At 40.8% G+C, this 26,815-nt stretch overlaps 5 protein-coding genes across 17 annotated transcripts in view; 3 read left to right on the top strand and 2 right to left on the bottom strand.

Moving 5' to 3' along the window:
• Positions 1-25: 25 nt before the first annotated feature.
• On the top strand, positions 26-4,269 carry LOC117573465 (nuclear pore complex protein Nup133). The gene is made up of 9 exons (XM_034256690.2): positions 26-297; positions 358-535; positions 600-1,112; positions 1,164-1,473; positions 1,537-2,170; positions 2,235-2,439; positions 2,498-3,167; positions 3,223-3,761; positions 3,821-4,269. The coding sequence occupies exons 1-9, from the start codon at positions 125-127 to the stop codon at positions 4,193-4,195; spliced, it is 3,597 nt and encodes a 1,198-aa protein (XP_034112581.1). The 5' UTR covers positions 26-124; the 3' UTR covers positions 4,196-4,269.
• Positions 4,270-4,471: 202 nt separating this feature from the next.
• On the top strand, positions 4,472-7,973 carry LOC117574996 (chorion peroxidase). Its single transcript, XM_034259069.2, has 5 exons — positions 4,472-4,679; positions 4,883-6,769; positions 6,825-6,994; positions 7,049-7,331; positions 7,796-7,973. Exons 1-5 carry the CDS (start codon positions 4,516-4,518, stop codon positions 7,830-7,832), a joined length of 2,541 nt encoding a protein of 846 aa, XP_034114960.1. The 5' UTR covers positions 4,472-4,515; the 3' UTR covers positions 7,833-7,973.
• A 52-nt stretch (positions 7,974-8,025) lies between these two features.
• On the bottom strand, positions 8,026-9,108 carry LOC117574997 (uncharacterized). Its single transcript, XM_034259070.2, has 2 exons — positions 8,718-9,108; positions 8,026-8,580 (listed from the first exon to the last, which is right to left on the bottom strand). Exons 1-2 carry the CDS (start codon positions 8,843-8,845, stop codon positions 8,325-8,327), a joined length of 384 nt encoding a protein of 127 aa, XP_034114961.1. The 5' UTR covers positions 8,846-9,108; the 3' UTR covers positions 8,026-8,324.
• A 2,636-nt stretch (positions 9,109-11,744) lies between these two features.
• LOC117576938 (sodium/calcium exchanger 1) overlaps positions 11,745-26,815 on the bottom strand; it is a 35,769-nt gene continuing 20,698 nt past the window's right edge. For 5 of the 13 annotated variants that reach the window (XM_034262085.2, XM_034262084.2, XM_034262083.2 and 2 more), the window contains exons 3-12: positions 17,378-17,469; positions 16,772-16,786; positions 15,844-15,882; positions 14,516-14,539; positions 13,902-14,050; positions 13,503-13,602; positions 13,309-13,431; positions 13,093-13,251; positions 12,853-13,024; positions 11,745-12,789 (exon numbers count right to left, since the gene is read on the bottom strand). In XM_034262085.2, coding sequence (XP_034117976.1) covers positions 12,585-12,789; positions 12,853-13,024; positions 13,093-13,251; positions 13,309-13,431; positions 13,503-13,602; positions 13,902-14,050; positions 14,516-14,539; positions 15,844-15,882; positions 16,772-16,786; positions 17,378-17,469 — 1,078 coding nt within the window. In that variant the 3' untranslated portion in view covers positions 11,745-12,584. The remainder of the gene's footprint in view (positions 12,790-12,852; positions 13,025-13,092; positions 13,252-13,308; positions 13,432-13,502; positions 13,603-13,901; positions 14,051-14,515; positions 14,540-15,843; positions 15,883-16,771; positions 16,787-17,377; positions 17,470-26,815) is intronic. The other 8 variants (XM_034262091.2, XM_034262092.2, XM_034262090.2 and 5 more) reach the window with 8 other exon arrangements.
• LOC117576940 (membrane-bound alkaline phosphatase) lies at positions 19,628-21,517 on the top strand. Its single transcript, XM_034262097.2, has 2 exons — positions 19,628-20,894; positions 20,950-21,517. The coding sequence occupies exons 1-2, from the start codon at positions 19,659-19,661 to the stop codon at positions 21,286-21,288; spliced, it is 1,575 nt and encodes a 524-aa protein (XP_034117988.2). The 5' UTR covers positions 19,628-19,658; the 3' UTR covers positions 21,289-21,517.

Here is a 26,815-nt window from a genome sequence, read left to right as displayed (position 1 = left end):
CCGAAAATCGATAGCATTTAATTCGATAAATTCTTGTTGCCGGCGCCGCAGTTTGTTCAGTGTACATGTGTTTATTGTTTGTAAGTGAAAAGTTAATTTGTTGCTTATAAAAAGTATATATAGAATGGAGCGCAGTATGCAGAAGCAGCTTTATCGAGTTGCGCAGGATGGCTCACCGAGCATGCGACGATCGCTGCCCTTGGCGCCTTCAGAAGTCGGGCGCAAATCATTTTTTGGCGGCAATGCGAATCATTCCCCGATCCCAGGCAGCTTAAAAAAGACAGCACTCAATAATAGGTGAGAGCACAAACTAGGGACATTAATATTAGAAATATATAATTTGTTTTCCATTTGCAGTCGGCTCAGCCTTTCCGCTAGATCGACAACACAGTCGATACCCGGCATACGCTCGGATTACAATGTCGTCGAAAGTTATGGTCATGCGCTGCCCGTGGTTGTCAATGAGGCCTTAACTTTTGCCGGGCAAGCTTCAAACTTGGTGTCAGCTAAGATAACGCAAAGTGGATGGGCCTGGGTAACTATAGCAGCATATATATTACCGTTTTCATATTAAAAACGAGATCCTTTTGGATTTCCAGGTGGTGCAAGGACGTCGTTTGCTAATATGGCAATATAAGGATACACCTAGCGCCGCCAAAACTGCATCGCCGCCACGCATGGGCAAGACACCACGACGAGGAACGGCATCGGCGCAGTGTCGTGAACTAACATTGCCACACAGCGACATTGGCCACAAGAGTGAATTGGTCAGCGTCTTTCAAGTTGAGGGACAGCAAATGGCTTCATGTATTGCCGTCTCTGCCACTGGCGAGGTGCGCTACTGGGCATCTATAGCGCACGACAATAATTCGGTGGATTTGTCCATACTAGCGGGGCAGGAGTTCGTGCAGCTGCTCAATCTGCCCACACAGCAAGGCTACTTGGCTATTACGTCCACTTGCACCTTGGTATTCCTGCGCGTTGGACTCACAAATGGTCGGCATTCGTTGCATCACAAAACAATCAAACCAGCTACGAGTTTTCTCGGTGGTTTTGGCAAGAGATTTGCCTCCATGCTTATTGGCATGAATAGCGGCAATGACAGAGATCAGGTAAGCATTAGAAAGCAACTGTATTGCTTATCTATTAACCGTATCCTTTAGTTCCTAGTTGGCATGTGTTGTGAGGGCAATACAGATGACGGTGAAACTGTTGTTGCTGTACTCTCGGATCGTGCGATTCAACGCTGGCGCATTTCCAACAAGGGCAACACTGAGAAACTAATCTACGAGGATGTGGAACTGTTGCGCAAAATGCGTGAGATGATCTTGCTTAAGTTCTGGAATATTCGAACACCCAACGATGCTGAGGTGGACTTGCACTTCCTTGACTTTCATGTGGTCAGAGGATATGCCTATATTCTTGTTGGTGCCGTAAACCAGTCGCACACACCACAGATGTATTACTCCATAGGTAAATCATAGACTATACTTTAATATCCAGCAGGATACTTAATTCAATTTATTACTTTAACAGTTGTGGCCACCGCTCAAGAGGAGAGCATGCAACTAGAGTGCTTTACGCCGCTGAAACTCAACAAGTTTTTCAACAGCAAGACGGTGCAGGAGTGTCTCAGTGTGCGCATCATTGTCGGCAACTCACAGATGTATCTGTACACGCCCAAGATTGTTTATCCACTGCTTTTGGCAAACTCGGCACCCACAGCTGAAATGGAGGCGGAAAAAGTCGAGTTTCATTTGCATGACGATCGCATCCTTAGCGCTGCCTTCTGCAATCATTTGCCACTCTTCTTTAGCCGCACACATGGTCTAGTTTCGATTACACCCGGCGATTTTGACAGCACCGATTTGATGAACATGAGCAGCTGTAATTCACCGGATCTGTTTGCGCCCCTTTCATTCAATGCCAGTTTCAGTGCACCCGATCAAAGCGTAATGGCCGACAGCTCCAACAATTTGCCTATGTATCAACTGGATCCCGATGATGTCTATTCCGAGCTCAACAATGAGGTTGGCCAATTAAAGGCTGCTTTCCTATACCGTCTGAAACGCAATAATAACATGGTTAACACAATTATTGCTGATCTTATGGAGAGTATTGCAGAACCCGATCCAAATGGCGGACCCTTGGATGCATATAAGCTGGATAGGTGCGTTTTACTTTGTATTTATTTAAATGCATATCAATGCTAATGCTAATCTGTTTTATATTAGAGTTGTCATCACAATTGCGGAGGACTTGGCTGAGGATTTGCCTATTGCTGATCCACGCTGGCAATCAGCCATTGAGCAGTACGATGGCAATCGACATGCGTTGGGCAGCTCTCGCTCCATGCAGATCATAAACCAGTTACGTGACAAGAGCATTGCCTTCCAGCACTTTATAGACTTTTTGCACTTCAGTGGTCTGTGGGAGAAGGTGCGTTAAAACCTAGTTGAATCATGGACTTGGATTATAGGTTTTCATTTAATTGCAGCTCAATGCTATTCCCTGTGGCAGCAATGTACTCAAGCCAACCAGCTTCATACTCGCAGACATTGGCGAAAAGATTATTGCAGCTGCAGCTTTGCGTACGATCCAAAGTAAAATGCCCAAGATAATCGAGGAGGCCATTGAACTGAGTGTTGCCGAATGGGATGAGAAGCCCAATGGCAGCCTCACCGCACAGGATATATTCTACGTTAAGCTGTGCAAGTTCCAATGCGTATTTGAATCGCTGGCTGACATGGCCGATGAACGTATTGCGGCTCAAAATCGCACAACAGTTTCGGTGGCGCAATACATCTCGGATATCAATGTGATTGTGCTGAATACGTTGAGTCAGGTGTTTAGATATCGTGAGCAGAATGCCAACAGTTTCAAGTTGAACTCCAGCACATACGAGAATCAACCGTGGACAGCGACGCCTGGAAATGCAGGCGTACACGATTCACTTTCCCGTCTCATCGATCTTAGCATTCGCTATGGCGCGCAGTGTGTCAACGAATCGGAGCTGAAACATCAGCTATATCAGCAAATATTGGAGTTGATGGACATGGTATTGGAGGGGCGCAAGAACTATTTGGAGAGCGTGCGAGATACGGAAAAGTATCAGGTGCTGCAGCAACAATTCGAGGCGCAGCGAAGCGATCTAATCTCTGTGCTAAGTAAGTGATAACAATAAATCAAAATAAACCCATTTATTAACTGATTGCTTAATAGTCAAGGACCAACAGTACGAGTGCGCTGCAAAGCTTGCTGAAAAGTATTTGGACTTCCAGAGTCTTGTGCTCATCTGCGATGAGACACAGGACAAGGATCGCTTGGATGAGTACACACGCAAATATGAAGACTTTGACTTTTCACAGTTCGCAATCAATTGGCACTTGCGACAGAACCGGCATGGCGAGGTGTTCGAGCGTTTCAAGGGCAACCAGCCAGCGTTGTCGCAATTCATGCGCGATCATCCGTCACTGGGCTGGATACAGCTTGTGTTTAACGGCGACTTTGAGCGTGCGTCCAAGGTGCTAGTTGACCTGGCCCAAAGCGAAACGGAATTTGTTGCTCGCAAAAAGTCTATGCTGTCGTTGTCCAAGCTAGCCGCCTTTGCAGAATCTTCTGATTTGACAGCGCAGGTCGATAAAATAAACACCGAGCTCTCGATCATTGAATATCAATCACATTTGGGACACGACGTCTTGCAAAACTTTGGCTTCGATTCGACCGATCAGAAGGTGCTCAAGCCAGATGAGATTATTAATGTAAGTATGACTCTTAGGATTTCTATTATTAGTTTAGTATTCATTTATTGAAATTGCAGCTATACATTGCTGAGGAAAATGATGCAGCCACCGAAGTAGAGTTCCGCAAGGCGCTGGAGTTGCTCACTTATGTGGATCAACCCTACGATATGAGACATAAAATATGGTGTGCGGCCATACGGCGCGATAACTGGACCGATTATGATACGAACAATGCCATCGAATATATACAAAAGCTGTTATTCTTCAGAATCATTGAACTGTCGCAGATGATGGGGCAAGAGTCGGACACCTTTCTGCCACCCATGGAAGACTTCTTGGACAGCATCGAGTTGGGAGAATTGCCACAGCACAAATCATTTCAATATCTGCTCAAGTTAACCTACGAATATGTGGGCGATTTGTTTAAGCAAGCGAAAGATATGGAACTGTAATCATCTTCGTCATTTTGCCAATTAATAAAACTTAACTTTAAGAACGTAACAACAATAATAACAACAACGACGACTTATTCTGTGTGCGAGGTTGGACAGTTGTCAGCTTTGTTGTTGTGCAGCTCAAACGCTGGTATTATAAAATATTATAAGCTAAGTTGCTTTGTCAGCTTGTCGCGCGTTTGCCGGCGAAAGTATCTCAAGTGTGGCGAACACAGCCGAAGCCCATCAAGTGTTTTGCTGCAACTTTAAACAGCGGCTGCCCTGCTGCAACTTCAACTGCAGTTGCAGTTGTGCCACTCATCAGTTGTGCTTTGATCATGACGGACGAAACAACACCGCTGACCGCCGCCGCCAGCAGCTCCGGTTATGTGGCCCTGCCGCCGTATCAGGGACCAACCTATGTGTTTCCTGGCGGCGTCTCTCCGCGTGCGCGTCGCTCCAAAATGAAGCAGTTTCAGTGTTGCATGACCGTGACGTTTGTGTGAGTGTTGAAGTGCATTTTTTTTGGGGTAAAGGATTACCAATAGAAAGCTTAAGAATCGCGGCTCTTCAAGAGCTCTGCTTTTAACTGTGTGGTTTGGGTCATTTGATATCCCCTGTTGTTGACCCACTATTAACGTTTAGCCTGCCGGGCTTAACCGCAAATATATTAACCACAAATTAATTTCACTTTCCTACCCGCAGAGTGATTGTGATTGCCGCCCTCTGTCTGGCATTGTGGTTGAGTGGAAGTGGCTATGGCAGAGGTGAGAACAGCGACGGCGAAAACAGTCCCAGCTTCTTTTTTGTTACAAACGAGAGTTCGGTAATTGAGACTTTAGCAGCCACTAAGCGACCCATACCGGATGAACCTGAGGCCGATTGGGCGCTGCGCCGCGAGACACTGGATCCCAAGGAGGGAGCTCAGGCGGTTAGTGCTGGCATCAAGGCGCTGGGCGATCGCGAGATCCTGGAAGAAGGTCTGCAGCCCAGTGCGATTAATACGCCGCAATATCGACACTATCGTTCGCTTAGCACCAATCCGGAGGCACGCAAGTTGGCACGCCGTGGTTACGTGGAGAATCATGCCACGCTGGAGATTGCCCAGCGCTTCAACTACACGAAGGAGCCGGGACGCAGCAACATTGGACTTGGTCCCGCGATTGTGCTGCCGGATCCGACAGTGTTGCGCTTGGATTGTGACTTCAATGAGCGTTTCAGACGTAGCACGGGGGTGTGCAACAACAAGGATCATCCACGCACCTATGGCGCCTCAATGGTGCCCTATCGTCGTATGGTGGCGCCGGATTATGCCGATGGCATTGCAGCGCCAAGAGCAAGTCATCATGGGCAGCTGCCGCCAGCGCGACAAGTCTCGTTGAGCATACATCGCTCCAGCTATGAAACAGACTCGAATTTCACAGTGATGCTGGCGGTGTTTGGTCAGTTTCTGGATCACGACATCACAGCCACCTCGCTGACAACAGCGCAAGAAGGCGACTCCATCGATTGCTGTGCAGCGCGCACAGAGGAACCGCATCCTGAGTGCTTTCCAGTGCACATACTGCCCAATGATCCCTACTATCAGCACTACAATTTAAGCTGCATGAATTTTGTGCGTTCCGCTCCGGCACCCACGGGAAGATTTGGACCGCGGCAGCAATTCAACCAGGCAACGGCTTTCATTGATGGTTCCGTGGTCTATGGCAACTTGGAGCAACGGCAGCGCCAGCTGCGCACCTACATTAATGGCACTTTGCGCATGTTTGTCACCGAGGATGAACGCGAGTTGTTGCCCATCTCCTCGAATTCCGAGGATGGCTGCAATCGTGTGCTGATGACGCGACAGGGCAAATACTGCTTCGAGTCGGGCGATGATCGTGCCAATGAGAATCTACTGCTGACCTCCATGCATCTGCTGTGGGCCAGGCAGCACAATTATCTGGCACGCAGACTGCACAAGCTCAATCCAGACTGGGATGATGAACGTATCTTCCAAGAGGCACGCAAGATTGTGGGCGCTCAGCTGGCGCACATCACCTACAATGAGTTTCTGCCCGTGCTGCTGGGCCGTAATCTTAGCCAGGCCAAGGGCCTGTTGCCTGCGAGTGACAATCTCAATGCGCCGGACACTTACGATCATCGTGTGAATCCCAGCATTGCCAATTGCTTTGCAGGCGCCGCGTTTCGCTTTGCCCACACTTTGCTGCCGGGTTTATTCAATGTGTCGCGAGACAATAGCACACCCGAGGCCATGGAGCTGCACAAGATGCTGTTCAATCCATTCTCGCTTTGGTCTCGCCATGGCATCGATCATGCGCTATTGGCAGCAGCAAATACGCCAGTGTTGCGAGTCGATCGCTTTTTCTCGCTGGAGATCACTCAGAAGCTATTCGAAGGCACTGCGGAGGACAAAGTGCCAGTTTGTGGTTTGGATTTGGTTTCATTGAATATTCAGCGTGGTCGCGATCATGGCATACCGGCTTACCCGGTATTTCGACGACACTGTGGCCTGCCTCCTGTGGATACCTGGGAGCAAATGGCGTTGGCTGTGGACAATTCCACCTTGGTGTCCATCAAGCAGATCTACGAGTTAGTATTGAGTTTGTTGCTTGCTGATCCGACTGATTTGCATTCTATTCTTTAGCTCCCCACAGGATGTTGATGTCTATACGGGTGCTCTCAGTGAGCCGCCGCTAGATGGCGCCATATTTGGGCCACTGCTTAGCTGCCTTGTCTCTGATCAGTTTATGCGTATCAAGCTGGGCGATTCCCATTGGTATGAGCGTAAATTTGGCCCACAGCGATTCACAAAACGTAAGATAATTAAATACCCCCTCTAAATTTGTTTTAAACTGGGTTTTTCTATAGCACAATTAGCCGAGATTTATAAAAGCAGCTTGGCTGCCATCATTTGTCGCAATTCCGATGGCATTCATGAGATACGAGAGCATGTGATGGAGCGTCATCGATCTCAGGGCAATCGCTATATCAACTGTGAAGATTTGCCTGGATTTGAGTTTGATTTTGAACCCTGGTCGGAGGCCAAGCAGGCGCCAAGGCTGCACAAGGCGAGCTTTAGTCAGCCGATGTCTTTGGTGCGCGTAATGGAGCCAATTTGGAGAGGCAATGATACCAAAGATCATACAATGGGGTAAATAGTCACTTTATTTAAATATAAAAAACAATTTTGGTCAACAACTAGTAGACAAATATACTCGCATGTTATATCAAAAATTTTATTTTTAGCTGAAAATTAATTTAATTTTTTCCCATGTTCTCTTCTGTATTTTGTATTATTAATTTATATAAAATATAGAAGAGAAAATGAACAAAATTCTTTTCGCACAGAGAAATTCTTATCGTTCAAATTAAGGTTTAATCTTCACGGACATTTTGAAATTCTTTTTATTGTCTTTAGTCAGAGTCAACAGACAGATTTGTATCTTTAGAAGATACGAAAAATTTTGTTTATTATTTTACAATGTCTGCTTATTTTTTAAGTTCTTGTATATTATAAAATCTCAAGTATCAAGTATTTAAGTATTTGTTCATCGGATTTTATGAAAAAACAAAAAAGAAGTAACTTTTAAATTGGAAATTAATGTTTGCTTTCAGCGTTCTGACGGCGGCAAATCAATCGAAAAGCACTTAAATCAACTCAGCAACTTTACAAGTGGTAATTGCATTTAATTAAGTTGTACATTTTTGCAATATCAGAACAATATGCAAATTCCTGTACATATTAAATATGAAACTACTTAACATAGAGAGAATCAATAATTATACGATGAAGTTGTGGAGTTTCCCCAGCTCGAAACATTCATTGAGTAAGGTCTTAAATTAAATCGGTTTTCCTATGATTTATTATTAGAGTCTACAATTATAATACTATACAATAACAATAAATAGAAAATCGTAAACACATCAACAAATTCGTAATCCAAACAAATCAATCATTCGGTTTAGTTTCTTCCCCCCGCGAAAGGCTTATCGCTAAGTCAACAGCTGTGCCGGCCGGGAAAACAGCTCACGGAAAACTAAGCCCATGCTGCTGTTCGTTTGGCTGATGTAATCCAAAGTGTGCAATTTCAGCATCCATAATCAAATGTTCCAGTTCCACTTCCACTGAGATAAGTGCACGCTATTAGCCGGACAGCAGCAGTGTTGCTGTGCTGTTGTTGGCCAAGGCAAGCGACAGCGGTGGCAATGTCGTGGTAATTACTCGATTAGGTCGACAGACAACGGTGGCATCGTCATGGAAATAAGCCATCGCAATGGCAGCCAACAGAGTGAGTAGAAATGTCAGCCAGAGGCAGGCAGTGGACAGACGACGCACATTCTGCCACCAGGGATCCTTCGCAAAGGGCAGCAGCTCCTCCAGTGTCAAGCCATACGAGTGACTGTCGAAAAGTGACAGACAAGAGAGACAAACAGGCAAACAGGCAGCCAGGCAGGACAGCGGAACAACATAAAAGTCGGTGGGGGGAATGGACAAATGAAGTTATTTTTTAATGAAATGTGACAGTAAAACGTTTACTCAGCAGTTGTGAAAACGGGTTCATAATCCTTTGGATCCTTGCCTAACGGCACGACAATGATGTGATGCTGCTGTTGTCCTCGCTGCAATTGCGTTGCCAGCAGTGCTGTTCTCTCATCACAGGACATATTTGTATTCGTATTTGCTTTGCCTCTTTTGTCTCTGACTGAGGCCGAGGATTACAAACACTCCACACTACTACAGGCACTAGAAAGAGGGACGGATGCTGTTGCCGTTGCTGATGCAGATGCTGCTGTTGCTGTTGAGCTCGCAGCGACAACGACTCTTTGGGTTGTGGACAACTGGAAACTGGCGTCTGGTTTGTGCTTTGTTTCAACTTAAATTAGCTTTCCGTGCGTCGCAAGTTTCATTGTTTTATTGTTGTTTGCCTTTTTCTTGAATTTTTCAGATTCCTGTAAACAACTTTATCTCGTCGTCGTTGTCGTCGTGGTTGTCGCTGTCGCTCATCTTCCGCCTCAAGCTTTTTGCACTGATTTGGCTTATCGTAATGTGCTCGTTTTTCTCTGCTCTTTACTTTCTCTCTTGTTTTATTTTTTTAGACCTGTTCATCTTTGAAAAATATAAAAAAGTTGTATAGGTTTTGTTCTTTATTGTGAATGTGAGTTAATAGATAATTCAATATAACTGACTGTCTGTTTGATTGCTAATCAGTGATAAAGAAATAATAAGTAATATTTATAATTTTTAGATGTGAAACAAAAGTGAACAGGTCTCTTACTGTCAATACTAGATTTTTTCCGTTCTTGCTTGTTTTTTTGTCTGTATTATTTATGGATCTCTTGGTCTGTTACTTGATTACATAATTACAATGAGACGAACTTGTCGCCCAGTTTCCACAAATCCCGCAAGATGGCAGTGACCGGCCCCATTGATCAGCCGCACGCTTCTTCCCAGTTATCGGAGATAAAGCATACAACGTTCTACTTGCAAATGAGTTTAACACATTTTTATTTATTTAATTGTATTTGTTGTTTTGTTTTTGTTTTGGGTTTGTATTTGTATTTGTTGTTGTTGTTTTTTTTTTTTTTGTTATTTTGGGTTAACATGCTTTGGAAATACATACACAGATGCATAGATGCAACGCGTTCTGTTTGTTTTTGTTTTCGTTTTTGTTGTTGTCGAGTAATGCTGAGGGATTCCCTAAAGACTAACCTTAGTATTTTATAATGTAGGTAAACACCAAGTTTTGTTATACGTTTGTAAGTGCATAGATACGAATATGTAGATGCTCTTACAAATCTTAACTCATTTTCTTAACTGCTCCCCAATTATAAATAGTTGTTATTTGTTGTTGTAATCGTTGTAGAGCAATTAGTAGTTTGTTAAGATGAAAACATTAAGCTATTGTTAATATTATTATTCTTATTAGTTTTAGATATTAATGTAGCAAAGATATTCTCTGTTTTCGGATGTCAGCTAATCTATGGATGCTAATACTAGGCATATTAACTTTCGTATATATAGTATAATATATATTTTTGATAAAGTTGAAGTGATCTTTATTGAGTTTCACATATACGCTATATATATTTTAAATTTCATTTGTTTTCTGTATATATTCTGACTTATACATATAAAAATGTAATTAAAAGTTTGAATCAAAAATACACCATAGCAAACATCAATTATGTATATATATTATATTTAAATATTCGATACACTTAACTACTAAAAATATTTCGAATCTCATACGTCCAAAAAACTGAAATGTAAAAGGTAAATAAGATTAGTAACGAAAACCAAATGAAATCAAATGTAAATCGTAAAGCATGATATAATTTAATCATATATTTGTATATAAGTAGTTTGTAGTATACTATATTCTATATATGTATGTGTTTAGTTATTTCCATAAGCTTATTGAACTCTTTCATGCTCATTGATCATTGTTGTGACGCTGCTAACTCTATAGATGTACCTAGATGCTATATCGGAAGCACTTTACTCGTTTTATTTGCCATTGCCCATATCAAGTTATCTCAAAATGTGTGTACTCTAGTTTTAGTATTCCTATTCATAAATATCGCACTGAAATAGTTTTGCTGTGTTATATATCTATGTATATCTATATAGATAATAGATACTTTATTTATTGCTGCTCCCCAATCTAATCGTATGCCATTCATTTGCTCATCTATGCGTTCATTAACCTGATTCTGTTACGACTCAATCTAATCGCCTGTTAACTGCAGTAATATTCTGATTACACGGAATACATAGGAATATATCTCTAAATAACTGCAGAAATTATCATCAATTTTGGGTGAACTTTGGTGAAGAAACACAAAAGACAAACACAAACAGAGGAAAACCAAGTGATAATTCAAAAATTGAATTTAATTTGCATGAGCTTAGACCAAACATTGATATAATTTGCATTAAATACATTCCCAACTATTTATAACTTAGTAGTAGTCATTTGTATTAGATGTTTATCGTATTAATAATATTGTTTATTATTCTAAATTTGGCGCATATTCCCATTAGGTTCCCATACAGCTTATGATACGAATGATCATAGATTTTTTTGTTTGTTGTTATTATTCTTTTTGTCTATAGTTGTTGGTTAATATATATATTTATTATATATATTGTATGTAGTACTCGTATATAATTAAGTATTTCCATTTGGTATTCATTTCAAAATGTTGTATTAAAAAATAGAATAACATTATACAAAAAATACATCCATTTAACAAACATTTGGTGTTGCCTTAATAACGTTATCTCGTTTATGTTCCGTTTTTTTTTTTTTTTTTTTTTTTGTTTATCGTTTCCCACTGATCGATATCTATCGTTCCAATATCGGTGACAAAGTACAAAGTAAATGAAAGTCTTTCAAGTAAGTAGATTTATGTAGTGCAGTGCAATTTACACTGGTGGTCGTACTAAAAGTGCCGCATTTCAAATTGGTCGGAGTTAAGTTTAGTTTAGGATTATTTCTTCTTTATTTTTGTCTAGCTTAGGTCCATTTCCTATAGAAGCTGTGTTCAATTCTAAGTAGAGTTATAAGAGTTGTTAAAAGAGTTTTATTTAGTTTTTTTTTCGTTTTCAATTTTTTTGACTAGAGATAGTAGTAGAAGTAGTAGCTGTAATATATGTTAGGTAGGGGGATTAACTTTTCGAATCGTACAGTAAATATATATTTAAAAATTTTGATCTTTCATTTTCTTACACATCTATTAAATTAACAATGGCTGATCGCGATAATTAATGGAGAGACATTTTAAACGTAAATTATGCATAACAATTTATCAATTTAACATGTAAATTTGACATATTTTCATATAGTATATGCTTTGTTGTTTTTTTCTTTTAAATATTAAGTACAGCTATAACAAACAACAACAATGATAATAATGACAAAAGAATGATATTTCATCTCTAGAACATTCAGATGTAAAACATAATTGTAATAATCATAATAATAATAATGATAATAATAGAGTAATTATGATAATAATGATCACGTTGCTTGTTTGCCGAGCCCGGGCAGCCTTTGTATTTACAATAAGCATATTAATTACATCAATTCTTTAAAATAGCTCGAGTAATCTAGTTACAAATTACAATTTTTAATATTAACATAAATTTGACTAATTATCAATATAGTATAAATCGCAATTGCAATTGCACACACAATACACACGCACATACACATAAGTACATACAGATCTACATAAATATAGTATATTGCGTATTATGCATTTGCATTTTTGCAGAGAACGACACTCGTATTAATAATATTTGATTACGTTGCAAAACAAATTCTTAAAAATGAAAAAATGAATGAAAGTACTCGTATCTCGATGCATCGCTTTACTATATAGAGCTGCTTTTTACTGCTTAGATCTTGATGACGTGGTACGCTTCCAGTGTGCTTATAGTCAAATACAGGACCCACAGTAGGAAGAGAATCGATGCGTGAGTCCATTTCGATGCGACAGGTCCGCCAAGTTCGGCTCCAATTGATTTCTTAGTGCGTCGATACATCATGATGGAAATGGCGATCATTGCCTCGGCGCAAAAAAGCGCCACAGCGAAGCCAATGCTGCAAATATTATATATATTATTAATAGATGAAAAATATTTTAGATATCAAAGTTCAACTTACGTGCCCGGCTCCACATTGAAGGTTGTGCCATGCGCCATGTGATAGATTGAGGCCAGGGACCACGCCAGTCCAATGCCAAGGAATACATTGACTGCATTGCTGCCAGTTACGTTGCCAATGCAGTTATCGGCACTATCGTCCTGCTTCGACGCAATGATGCTGGCAAATGTATCTGCAGCAAACGCATTAAGGAACCCAGATGAGTTACTATTTATGAGAGTAGTTATTTCAGTTTAATACCTGGTATACTGGTGCCAAGTGCCACAAAGCAAATGGCAGTAACCGAGTCCTTGACGTTGAGTGCACAGCCAAAATAGGTGGCAGCATCGCCAATAACTGCGGTAATCACACCAATAACGCTTATGGATACGACGAAGGTGACATAGCCGCCGCATATATCTGCACAAACTCATCAGTTTTTACATCAATTCCAATAGTTAGACCATCAAAGCTTACCTGTGGGCGGCACGAATGCGAACAGCACCTTCCAGAACAGACACACGAAATGACTTATGTAGTCCACACAACGAGGTATTTCCTCCTCCGCACCGTCATCGCCATCAACTTCACTTTCATCGGCTGTGGGCGGGTACAAAGCATTGCAATTGCGGTTTGAGACTGGCATTCATTAATGCGATTACGACGTTTACCTGGAATAACGGTGAGTGCATCCTTGAACTGTTCCTTCCAGGAGGAGGTGCCCAGCACGGCCGATGTATTTGCTTTGGCAACGAGTTTGTCCACAGTAGCCTGTAAGCGTTTAAAGACGAGATTACCCAAATGCAAATATTACGTATACGCTACAAAGCAGTTGCTGCACATTGCGTATACGCAGTGTGCAACGAGTTTAGTCCCAACGGAGGAAACAGCGCACATTAACAGCTCCATGCGGAGATTTGTTGCAATTAACTGCTCATTTCTAGGCCACCTGAGGCAGCAGGCAGCAAAACAACTGGTCACCTGATCACAGCAACAAGCTATTGTTGTTGCATTCAATTGTGTGTTTATGGTTTTGTGCCACTGGCGACCATTTAATTATCATTACTTACTTTGAATTCCTGGCTCTCTCGTATTTGCACCTCAACGGAGGTCACTTCTCCGGCTCGGGGCTTGCTCAACAGCATAACACGCTCCAATTCGGTTAGATTTTTGTATGGCTTCTTCTCCAACTCCTGGATTTGTTCTATCATTTCATCGTCTGAGCCGCGTTAAAGCGAAAAAAATAAATCAGTTTCGCTGGCAATTCAAATGCAGTTCAATGTGTCTCAAATGCTAATCACAACATGTATAGTATAGGGTGTGTAATAGTTACGAATACATCAAGTATAGTTAGTATAGAGTGCAGCTACAAAGTGTGAATGGTGCAGTTGTGAAATAAAACACAGACGGAGCTACAACAAAAGAGACACAGACAGATTCTAATTGATGGAATCCAAAGCAAATTCAGCCAATGAAATGAGGCTTAAAACCTTTTGACTTTAAATGAAATTAAGGCAAACACAAGATGATTTTGGAAAACTTGATTAACTTTTATTTAAATGAGAAAGCATGCGCAACCGATTGGAAAATTATGATTCGACTACATAATCATCAGTTGTGTGGCATGCAAACGAGATTATGTCTGAACGAGAGTACATAGAATGCTGACGTAACGATGACTCACGAGTATGATCTCCAGTGTGATTTTCTAGACAGCGATTAAGTGGCGAGGTGGTACGTACAACAGTTTCAACAACAGAGTTGGGGAAATTCAAATAGAATTATTTCGTTGGTATTTAAATATACAGATATTTTTGCATTTAACACAATTCGCTTGATTCATTTGCTATGTTCAGTTTAAGCTAATACGATTCACGAATGCATTCATCAATTTCTTTATTTAAATCATTTGATTTTGTTTAATTTGTTTTACTTGCCTACTTTTTTGGCTTAATACTTTCTTTTTAGCCTGTTGTGTGTGAATTGTCATGGAGATATGGGGTTTTGATGGGGACTCTAAGACACACACACAAAATAAACACACATCGATATGAGTACTCATAAATCAAAATGCGTTCACAAAAAACAAGGATGTATTTTAGTATCAATCATACTTATTATAGATAAATACACAATAAGTATTTAAGGGCATTATGAACCGCACAGTTGCAAAAAAAAAAATGAAAAAAAAACACAAAGAAAAAACACAAATGTATTCCAAAATATCAAATTAATTTTTGTGTGTTATTCAATTACTTACAAATCAATTGTGGCGAATCAGTTGTACGATATACACACATATAGTCAGTAGTCGTACGATATACGATACGATTTAAGGTAAACAGTTTTTTGTTTTTGTTTGCAATTGTCGATGATATCGTGTGTTCAGCGAAATAGTACGAATATCAGAGATAGAGTTCGGGGCACAACAAACAGAAGCGGGCACAAGCGCGTGTAATACGGTGGATATATTTGTACGTGGTCCGCCGAGCATAAGAAAATGTTTAACCAAAATTGCCCAAAAATTTGCACTAACTTTATTTCAATTGAAGACGAAATCCGGCAATTTATATATTGCTTTATTTTGATCACAATCTGATGTGATTTGATCTATGTAAATTGTTTTAAATTAAAAATTCGGCTGCTGCGTCGAAAAAGCGCAATTCTTTCGTTTAAGTTGGTTACAGCTAACACAATTGTCATGCCAAATACGAGATACAGATACTCTTACACACACACACAGACGCTGGCACACACACCTATACGTTTACGAATACAAATATGCAAATTTGTTGTTATGATACGGGAGCACTTCTTTGACTAATGTGTGAGTACGAGAATGTTTTTTTTTTGTAATGTCTTCAAAACCAAAATGAATGTTTACAAAAGTGTTTTATTTGTTTTTCTTTTTTTCGGTTTTCTTATTTTTGTTTGTTGTTGTATTTCTTTTTTTATGTATTAACTGAATGTGAACAGTTGCAAATGAGATGGCGTATAAATACTTTTACCTACCAAAGAATCGATGGAAAAATGATTCCTTATTAGTGTCATCTGCGTGTAGATATTGTGTTGCGAATAGTACATATTACATACACATGGAATTTCAATTAATTAGTATGCATGATGTGAGATTTAAGGTTAGTTTTCAAATACGATTTATACTTGCAAATCCATTTCTAAAAATTCAAATTTAATTTCTCATGTACAGTGCAAAGGGCTCAAGTGGGAATAGGAAAGGGATCTACAGAGCTGGGTTGGCGATTTTGCTAAATAACTTTACTTTAACAAGGGTTGTGATGATGGACTCTATATATTGAGGAGCAATTCGTGATTGTACATTTTTATAATTTGTAATTCATGTAAGTTCGAGTATGTGGAAAGTATTAAGTCGTGCTTTATCAAATTATTCAAACTCCTCTTTCGGTTTTTTCGTTTTTCTTTTTGCATACAATTAAGAAAAAGTTAATTTGAATAATTTGTTTTGAACTCGTTTTTCATAAAAATAATAAAATAAACTCCTCGTGTAGCCACAGCCAGTTGCCTAGTCAACAGCAGGAATAACAACATAAAAATGGGTTCTAAAGGATAACAAAACAAAAAAAAAAAAAAAAAAAAAGAAGAGCCATACAACACCAAAGGAAACACATAACTAACTTAGGGTTGTTCTTTCTTTGTTATTATTTTTTTTTTTGCTGCTCTTTACTGGATAAGCAAAAAGGGAAAACACAAAATTAACTAATTTGCACTTTTTTGTCGCAATTCCCGCACTCTGTGAATTATGAGAGGTAAAGAAGAATATAATTTGACGCTGGGCGAACTTAAAGAACCAAAACCCAGAGCCGACAAAAGGAATTTTTCTTGCTCTCTTCTTCTCTATGCAATGTGTTCAATTTCGTGTTCAATTCAAATAAAAGTAATTAATGCACAATTCAAGTCTTACGGTAGTGAGCGGAATCTAGAAGAAGCACAAAGAACACAAATTAAAAGACCAAAAAAAGTGTAAGTACTCGGTTCTCGCACAGCAAAAAACTATACGAAGAAGTTTGAATGTGTGATCCATACTAAATACTTGTAACTTTTCATTGTTTTTTTTCTTTTTTTGTTCGGTTTCATTGACTCGAATTGGTATTTTGCCAATACGGTATAAGCCAGCTTTGTGTGCTGTGTGTATGTGTTGGGCGTGTTGCTTGACTCGCTTTCTTTCTATGCTTTTGCCGCAATAGATAAGCCGCAAAAAACTATGAAAAACAAAAGAATCTAACGTTCAACTGCATCCACATCTTAGCTCAGAGCTTGAAGTGAATTTTCGTAATTTGGTTAACATGAAATTGAGTTTACTTTGTTTAGCAACACACACAAACTCACAACACATACACACACACACACTAGAGAGAGAGAGTGTGTGTTTGTGGTTGAGGATGTCAGAGGGGAAGGAAACCTGTCGCGGATAGGGAATGGAAGGTATTCTGTTTGGAGTGGAGCGGCTTTTGGTGCTATTAAATTGAGTTTTAATGTTCCTCATCATGGGTGGCTGGGCAACACTTACCTGGCGCCAATTGCGGTGTCCCAATGTGCACAATGAACTTGACATTCTTCTCATAGCAGCTCTCCTCAATGATCTTGATGGATATATGTTGCCTGCAAGAGAGATAGAATGAAAAACAAAAAGAGATTAAAGTACAGCGATTAGCATTGATGAGCCATCTATGCAAATGCCTCAACTTAAATAAAATTTATGCATCCTCAATCTCAGTATTAAGGTCAAATGAAATTGTCTCCCAAAAAAAGATTGATTTTCCATCGTCTCCCAGCGACTACGTCGTAGTCATAAGCAACAGGAACATTGATAAATGGTCTTGCCATGGCCAAAGTGTCCGCAATCTTGACACTTGAAATAACGTTAGGAATTTATTAGGCGGCATTAACTACAACGCGCAATGGGACAATCAAACCAGACTCCGACTCCCCCGCACCGCAGGGCAATAAACTACAGCAAACAACAAAAGCAAAATCAATGAGCAATAACCGCACACAGATGTTTTTTCGGTATACGCCCAAACATATAGTAAATACATATGGATGTGGGGTCGGTCCACACAAATTACGTATACGCACAGTGTATGAGTACTCATAAATATGCGCATTATTCAACTTGTGCATGGGAAAATAAATTATTTGGAAATCTAAAGCGTCCTCAAGCCGAACCAGCAAGTACTTAGCCTGGCCAAGCAGCAAGCCAGTCAGCCAGCCAGCCAGCATTCATAATAATTCAAGCAGCAACAACTTAGTTGTTGTTTGCTTTTCCATTTTGTTTTCATTAAATTTGGCAATGTGCCAAGTTGACAGCACACCCCAATGGGGTTGTATGCCACAAGTTGTTTCCCTGCTGCGGCTTAAAAGGGGGGCGCGGTGGGAGGGGGAAGTGTTCTCATAAAATTTGTAGTCCGATAAGACAAGTTGAAGTGGCCCCAAACAAAAGTTGGACACAACTTCACACAGTTTTGGTAACTGATTAAAATTAACTTTGCGATAGCCATTTGGCCAAGCGATTCATGTGAAACTCAGTAGCGAGTTGCCTGATAGAGTTGGTCGATTCTCAGAAAGATACGAATTTAATCATTTCTGCAGTGATTTGCAATTAGATTGCCAGCTGGCTGGACTTTTGCACTCAACTCGCTGACATTTAAATCGGAATTTCCCATTTAATTCAACTTTCACCTTTCGAGTGCAAATTGATTGGCTAAAAATAACACTAGAGTAGAAATTTAAGTTCGTAATTAATTCGTGGTATCTAGATTTATGTAGTTCAGAATAATTTTCTAAAATTAGCAATTTATCATAAAATTCTTGGAAAGTTTTACTTGCTTCTACTTTAATATTCCATTTGAAGCCGGACTTGTGTAGTTCCGATAAATTTTCTAAAGTTAGTAACCTAAATGAAAGAATAATTTAATTTATCATCAAATTCAAGGAAAGTTTTGCGTGTTTCTACTTTAATAATAAACTTTGGCATTAATACTTCACTTGCCACTAATCTCTGGTTGGTTATTAAATACCTCAAATCGCCAATTAATCGCTTTCTTAATCTTTAAAGCGGAATAATCAGAAATGCGTGCAATTTTTTAATGAATTGTGAATCAGTTTTTTGTTGACTCTTGTTGAAAATTAGTCGCTGTTTAAGTGCCAAATTTTTCTACTATTTAACTTTATTGCATTGACTTTTAAATTCGCAACGAAGAAAGCAAACGCGATTAAATCGATCGACGGAATTTCTATAGCATCGAACAAGCCTTTTTCAGATATTATATTTTGTGGCCAGTTTTATGGCGCGCTATGATTAAACTTGTTCAAACATGTGCCAAACTTTGGGCTGCACATGGGTCACCTTTTATTTTTATGATAGCTGGGAACAGGCAAGCAGACTTTAAGACCTTCGGTCAGATTTCGCATGCTTGATTACGTGCCTCAATTTTTAAGGGGGGCATTTCCATGACTTTGCTGCTGCTCTACGATATAAAGCATATACACGACAAATTTCACGTGCTTTTTTTATGAGGCAAGTCCGAATAACATAATAAACGTATAAACTTGTGTGTGTTGTCGTTTTGCGGGCGATCATAAATAAAAGCACGAGTCCGCGCCGAAGCTAAGGGAATTAACAACGTATTAGATTTTGGACAAAATCGCACCAATGGCTATTTGCTATTTATGATATAATGCCATGGCTTCTCCTATCTTATCCGTATCATAATCGAGAGTCGTGTAAAGTGCCCGTTGCCGTGGCACAACTAGCAACTGTTAGTCTTTGATGACCAGTCTTTCTCGAGATGTCGCTCCTGTCTAACGTCGTTGTCGTGATCGCTGTGCAGCTGCTGCTCGGCAGCTTGGCTTGGTCGGCACCAGAATGCAAACACGGTGCAGAGTACTGCAAGGATCGTCTCATGCATCCGGATATGCCGGAGCCGCTGCAAGGACGCAACGCGCCACGCAAATATGAGGGCGATGACACCAATGCCTATTGGCGGGAGCAGGCCACGGAGTATGTGAAGGAGAAGTTGGCCACACCACTGAAAGAGGGCAAGGCCAAGAATGTGATCATGTTTCTGGGCGATGGCATGGGCATAACCACCACCTCAGCAGCGCGCAATCTGCTGGGTGGCGAGGAGATGGTCCTCTCCTTTGAGCAGTTTGCACACACTGGCCTCTCAAAGACCTATTCCGTGGACAAGATCGTGCCCGACTCGGCGTGCACAGCGACCGCTTATCTGTGCGGTGTCAAGGGTCAGGAGGGCACTATTGGCGTCAATGGCGCTGTGCCGCGTACCGATTGCACCGTCATGTTGGACGAGGCGACGCATGTGGACTCTATTGCCAAGTGGGCCATGGATGCGGGCAAATGGGCAGGACTCGTGACCACCACGCGAGTGACTCACGCCTCGCCAGCTGGCGTCTACGCGCACATTGCGGAACGTGACTGGGAGAACGATGCGGAGGTGGCAGCGGATTGTGGCACCGCATCTGGCATTCAGGATATTGCCTATCAGCTGGCAAATGGCCAAGTGGGCAGCAAACTCAAGTTGATCATGGGCGGCGGTCGCAAGCATTGGGTTGACAGCAGTCTCGAGACGTGGGGCGAACGCACCGATGGCCTCAATCTGATCGATGAGTTCAAGGCAGCCGATGCACAGAATGTTTATGTGAGCACCGAGGCGGAATTGAACGCCTTGGATTTGACGACACCAGCGCGTTTGCTGGGACTCTTCCAGAACGATCATTTGCTGTATCACATGCAGACGAATGAGACAACCACGCAGCCCACGTTGGAGCAGATGACGCGCAAGGCCATCGAATACATGAGCCAAAGCACCGAGGGATATTTTCTGTTCATCGAGGGCGGTCGCATCGATCAGGCGCATCACGACAACTTGGCACGCATGGCACTCGATGAGACCATCGAGTTCTCCAAGGCAATTGCTGCTGCTCGCGAGCTAACCAGCGCGGATGACACGCTGCTGGTGGTCACTGCCGATCACTCACATGTGTTCAACTATGCTGGTTACTCGGTAAGTGTTTACCTTTCATTTGCGAGTCATTTATTAAGTGCAATCGTTTATGCAGTATCGCGGCTCTGATATCTTTGGCCCGGCACCTGCCATTGCTCAGGATGGCAAGCGCCACATGGTGCTCAGTTACTCGAATGGACCCAGCTATGACCGCTTCTATGATGCCGAGACAAAGGAACGCATCGATCCCACGACACTGATAAATGGCGTCTATAATGAAGAGTTCCCAGCTGGCGTTCCCCTGGACATGGACACCCATGGTGGCGACGATGTCCTTGTCTATGCCGACGGACCATGGTCGCATTTGTTTACCGGCGTCTACGAGCAGAGCACCATTCCCCACCTGATGGCCTACAGCGCCTGCATCGGCGATGGCCTCACCATGTGCAGCTAAAGTTCCTCGCCATGAGCAACAATCAATCATCAATGCTGCGTGCGTGCCTGCTGCTCATGACAATTAAGTTGCTGCCGCTGCTGCTGCTGCTGCTGAAGTGGCACTCTCTTTTTTTGTAAATTGTAATTTGTAATGTGTAGATTGTAAATTAAATTAAAGCGAATTTCAACAGTTGCTTAACTGGGCCACTTGATCCACCCTTTGCATGTAGTACACAAGTTCCATAAGAGTTGAGGCAAAGTTTTTTTTCTTTCAAGTCTGCTTGAAATTCCTAATTTTAAACTCATCAACCTAATGGGCGAGACCTGCGCCTGGTTGCCATCTATTTGCCTGGCCTGGTCTGGTGTGTGTGTGTGTGTGTGGGCACGAAATATTCAGTATTCCCTTGCGTGCACGCTGAAAGTTTTGGCCAACATTTGGGTTAAGGTAAGCGCACACACACATACACTTGAACACTCACACATTCACACTCTCTCTCACTCACTGCGACCAAACACATTTGCATTTATGTGCAATTTTATGCAAAACTTTTCACCATTCGCTCTATGGTTAAAGCTCTAAAAACTGTAGTTACATATAGTAATTTTTTGTACACTAAAGAAAAAGCGAAAACAGCGAAAGCAGCTTGGTTTTTAGTATTTGCATACTGCATATCAAACCAATCTTTAATTAAAATAATTAAAAGTTATGCGTCATTCAACAAAAATGGGTAAATAGAAGGCCATCATGGCGTATGCGTAATATGGCATAACTGTCATAGAAAATTGCGCTTGTTCGCGTATTTGTCAATTTCTAGTTTCCATTTCCGATTTGATTGAGAACTAAATTATATCCGTCGCACAACCAGACATATAGATGTATGTGGGTGAAAATCTCATTTCCCCATATGTAACAACGGCAGAAAAAAAGTCCCAACCTCAAAACCCTTCAGCCTCATCACCGATGGCATTCAATAGCTAATTTCATTCTATTGCCACTTCTTCAGCCACTTCCGCCGTTTGATTTCAATGCCGGCTTCAGTCGCGTCACAAGTTTGTTAACGCAGTGAGAACATGTTATTAACACACATACACGCATACACACTCAACTGTGAGTGTGTCGAGAGTTTATTGATCAACTGTTTGTATGCGGCAAAGTCAAAGTCAAAGCCACAAGCCGTTGCAAATGCAACTTGGCAGGGCCATCAACTGTCGAACAATTGTTCGTCGGGGTCTAAAGCAGCCACAAAAGTGGTTCATAGTTTGATTACCACAGTGAAATTGTAATTTATTTATGCCAAAAAAAAGAGAATGGGAAACCAAAAAGCACACAAAGAAGCACTTAGTATTTAATCAAACTTTTGCTCAATTCAATGCTCCATTCAGTGTGCACACACAGAGCTTATTGTAATAATCCACTCGAGAGCTGCCTTCTTTGCACTCGCTCAACCAGTTGAGTTCTAGTTCTGTTGAACTGCCTCAATTACCTGGTCCGTTTATCGCATGCAAAGTGGTCCCATGTCAGTGGTCCCATGTCAATATGGTCAAGCATACCTAATAGCCCTTCTCTTACCAAAAGGCAAGGGCGAGGGCAACACACACACACACAGAACGAACAATGGAAAGGCACATCACCCAACCAACCACACACACACATACACACCATTCAGTATGTGCCTTAAAATAAAATTACAGAAAAATACAGCAATTTGCATGGCAATGAGGATTGTGGAATGAGTATCAAGTATAAGTCCCATGCGAATACCTGAATACTGCCAACAGAAACAACACAACTCGGCCTGTGACCACCCACAGAGCCACAGAAACTAAACCCCAGCAAAACCAAACTCAACCACAATTGCAACGGCAAACTTTTACCTTTCCCTAATCCCATTCCTCTTGACTGGCACAACGTTTATTTAAATTATATTTTAAACTACGCTCTCTGTTTGCATACATATCATCTAATCGAATTGGTTTGGCTTTTTGTGTGGCCAAGCATTTGGAATTCACGCTAAAGTTGATAAAAACAACGAAAGTGCAACCACAACTGCCAACGACATATTAATTAAAGTTTTAAACAAAAAAAAACCTATATATAACTAAACCTATTGTACAGTTGAATTCACATACGTAACTGATTGTTTAATTAATTTTCTCATGGGTTTCAAAGAGTGCAGCAAGTGAATGCTTTAATTGAGTTTTTGAATTTATAATCGACACTTGCCAAAATTAATTATGACCACTGCTATTAATTTGACTAATCAAGTAATAAATTGAATCTTCAAAATTACGCTTTGATGGCAACTGCACTTTGAAGGCTTTGAGATTAATTTATACTTTCCTTTCAGATGTGTGAAAGATTTTAATACCCGCTGTTGCCAATATATATCTTTGTGCATGCAGGAAATGTAAGTCTCAGGTATTTTGGATCAGGGTCAACAACAGAGACTATATAGTTATGTCCGTACTTCTGTCTGTAAGAACACCTAGATTTCAGAGAGATGCAAGCAAATTAAATCTGCTTTACTGGCGTAACTTTGATGCTAGAGTCACAATCCACTTTTTGCATTTATTTAATATGGGTTGCGGGTATCTCACTATAAATTACACTCGACTGTAAGTTTCTTACTTATTTTTAACTGAATCTTGTACTCGAATCTGTTACTTTTGCATTCACAACCACATTCAAGCAGTCTGTATTGAATAAACGTATTTTATTCATATCATGTTTTCGACATTTAATAAAAAGTAGTAAATGGAAAAAAGTGCGATTGGCTGGCTTGAAATTGCCTAGATGGGATGACAGGACATGCGACCGGATGCGAGCCAACACACCACGTTCAACAAGAAATATCTGGGCCTATCGATTGCCACTGCTGGGCATTCAATTAAATTAGGTTTTTGGCCATGTGTGAGAACGGATTTTCGGCATTCGAGTACACTACGGCACTGTACGGAACGGAACTTGCCATGTCAGCTAATTAACTTGAATGGAGTATCATTTTCATGGCAGAGAGTGTTGAGATTTACGCACACACACACACTCAAGTGCTTGTTGTTGTTGTGTTTAATCTGAGAGTTGCTTAAATTGGTTGTGAATTAATTACGAGGCCAGTTGCTGCTGTGTGCCAAGTGTCAAGTTCAGGGTATTTCCCACTTGCCATTACGAATTAGATTCCAGAGCTCTCGGGCCTCGGATATATATCGCAAATTGCCAACAGGTGGCGCCAGCTGCCAGTATTCCAAGTCAGATTATTCGAGTGATACATAGACCAAACACCACGCCCCTTCAACACGTCGAAGTCTCGTGTACACACACACACCCACACATAGTTTACTTTGTTCAATAAATGTAAACACACATATGCAAATTGTGTGTCTTGGCAGCAATTGTGGCTAAGTGCCACTTGACCAAAACGCTGTAGTTAACATACACAACAATTACATAAGCACTTATGGATGGATGAGTATTTATGAACGAGACTCGACTCGACTCGAGTCGAGTTTACGAAGTAAAGGGCAAGGCCTTGATTTGCGGTCGTCATTAAAGATCAGAGTTCAAAAGCGGCAATTTAATAAATTGAAATTTAAATTGTGTTGATTTTCCAAAGTCAATCGAATACAGGAGTTCCTTCTGCCGTTGAATCTGGACATTGCTCTGTCAAATATTTACCCGCGGCAACTCATTGAAAATTCATGGAAAATTTCTCGTAATTGACCACCTGGTTGATGGACATTCGCCGACGGGCAGCTTGAAATGTTTCAGCAATGACAGCAACAACAACCGAAAATTGACGTAGTTGCAACATGTTGGGTAGACATCCGTTAAATATCTGGCTGATTGCTTGACATCCTCATGTACAATATCTTCCTGCCCTGGCTTCATTCTGCTTCATGGTTGCGATGAAACCAATGAAATAAACACAATTCTTTTAAATGCAATCAAGTAGAAATATCCACATGAATTATTTTCAATTGCATTTAAGTGGCTTTCAATTTGTTGCTATTGATAGATTTATTTCCCCATATAACTATAAATAACATTTGTAGCATATAGTAAACCTTTGCTGCTTAATCGTGTTGCTTTTTGTTTCACAGCAAACTCGTATAAAGATTAACTCTTATCTAAATAATCCTATTGACACTACAACTGAAAATGTTTTAACGATGCAAGCGATTTGATAAGCACGCAGAATGCATGCCAAACACATTGTAGGCAAACACAAATAATATAATGTGTCATCAAGTATACGCCATGTCATACAAAGTGAGTTGGCGAGCACTGCTTGTATATACACCCAATTGGCTGTTTGCATGAAGGGTATCAAAATTATAGTTGTTGGGGCGTGAAAGTACACTAATTATCATGGAGGTAGACTTTCGGCCACACATGTGACATTTCGGGTAGAATCAGGCTGATTGAATAATAAATGACAACTAAATGCGGGCAGCCCGAACTACATATCGCATCATGGGAATTTGTGAAGGGCAACGGGGACTCACATTTAGATTAACTAACTTATTTAGTAGATCCTCAATTTGCCGATAATAATATAGTAATTTAATTTAATATACGCGAATTCCATGGGTAATAAACACACACAGAGTTTTGGAAGTCACAACTTGAATAATTGAAGGGAAATTATGGAAATCTTTGCCGTTGGGCATCGTCGCGTCGCAGCCATAATTAGCTACTTATTGAGCTGTAATTGCAAAAGTTTAAGTAATTGCAGCGGCACTTTATGAGCTGCCCATTCATAAGCCAACTTGTGCTTCTTTTTTGTACCCACTGAGTGTGGCACTTCATTGGCTCATTTAACTGCTCCATTGCATAGAGTTCTAGCATTCATTAGCGTCTCGCCTTTGTGCCATTAAAGTTTGCAAAACTTTGGCATTCTGTTTGAGGCTCAGCTTTTTAATACATACAAATAGCGCACGCCACGCTACAGAATAAAAAGCAAAGCAAATGGGAAACAATAAATTAAAAGCCAAGTCGGGTTCTCAAGCACATTCCCCAACCTTCGCTATTGGTCAGTAAACGGCGAAAAGAATCCTAAATCAATGTGGAATTTATTTCGCAATTTAAAAGCACGTTGGGTAAATTAAAGCTTAAGAAAATGGCTATATAAATAATTTAAATCATCGATTTACGACTCTTTAAGCTTTTATGTGCGAGTAGTTTTAAGAGTTACGCATACGACGCGTGTGCGTGCACAAATTGCGCAGCGCAGTTTCATTTTGTATTTTTAAAGGATTGCAGGATGTTGCGTATTTTCTTTTGTTGTCAGTTAATTAGCACAGCGGCTATAAGTATATAAAGAAGTGGCGATAAATGAAAACCCTTGGCCTTTTTTCCCATTTCCCATTTGCCATTTTCCGTTTTGCGTTTTCCATTTTGCATTCTTTCATCATATTTATGGCACGGATCAGTGCCACGGACAGGCGGTTAGTTAATTAAGGACTTGCCAACCCTTTTTGGACCAAGTGTCAGTGTAATATTTGATATTAGAACGCAAGTTAAATTTCTTACAGCTGGCAGCTTAAAC

Source organism: Drosophila albomicans, chromosome 2R (assembly GCF_009650485.2).
Source record: "Drosophila albomicans strain 15112-1751.03 chromosome 2R, ASM965048v2, whole genome shotgun sequence".
Taxonomy (NCBI): Eukaryota; Metazoa; Arthropoda; class Insecta; order Diptera; family Drosophilidae; genus Drosophila; species Drosophila albomicans.
The sequence above is the reverse complement of the archived record's forward strand: the minus strand, read 5'-3'. Positions and strand labels throughout refer to the sequence as shown.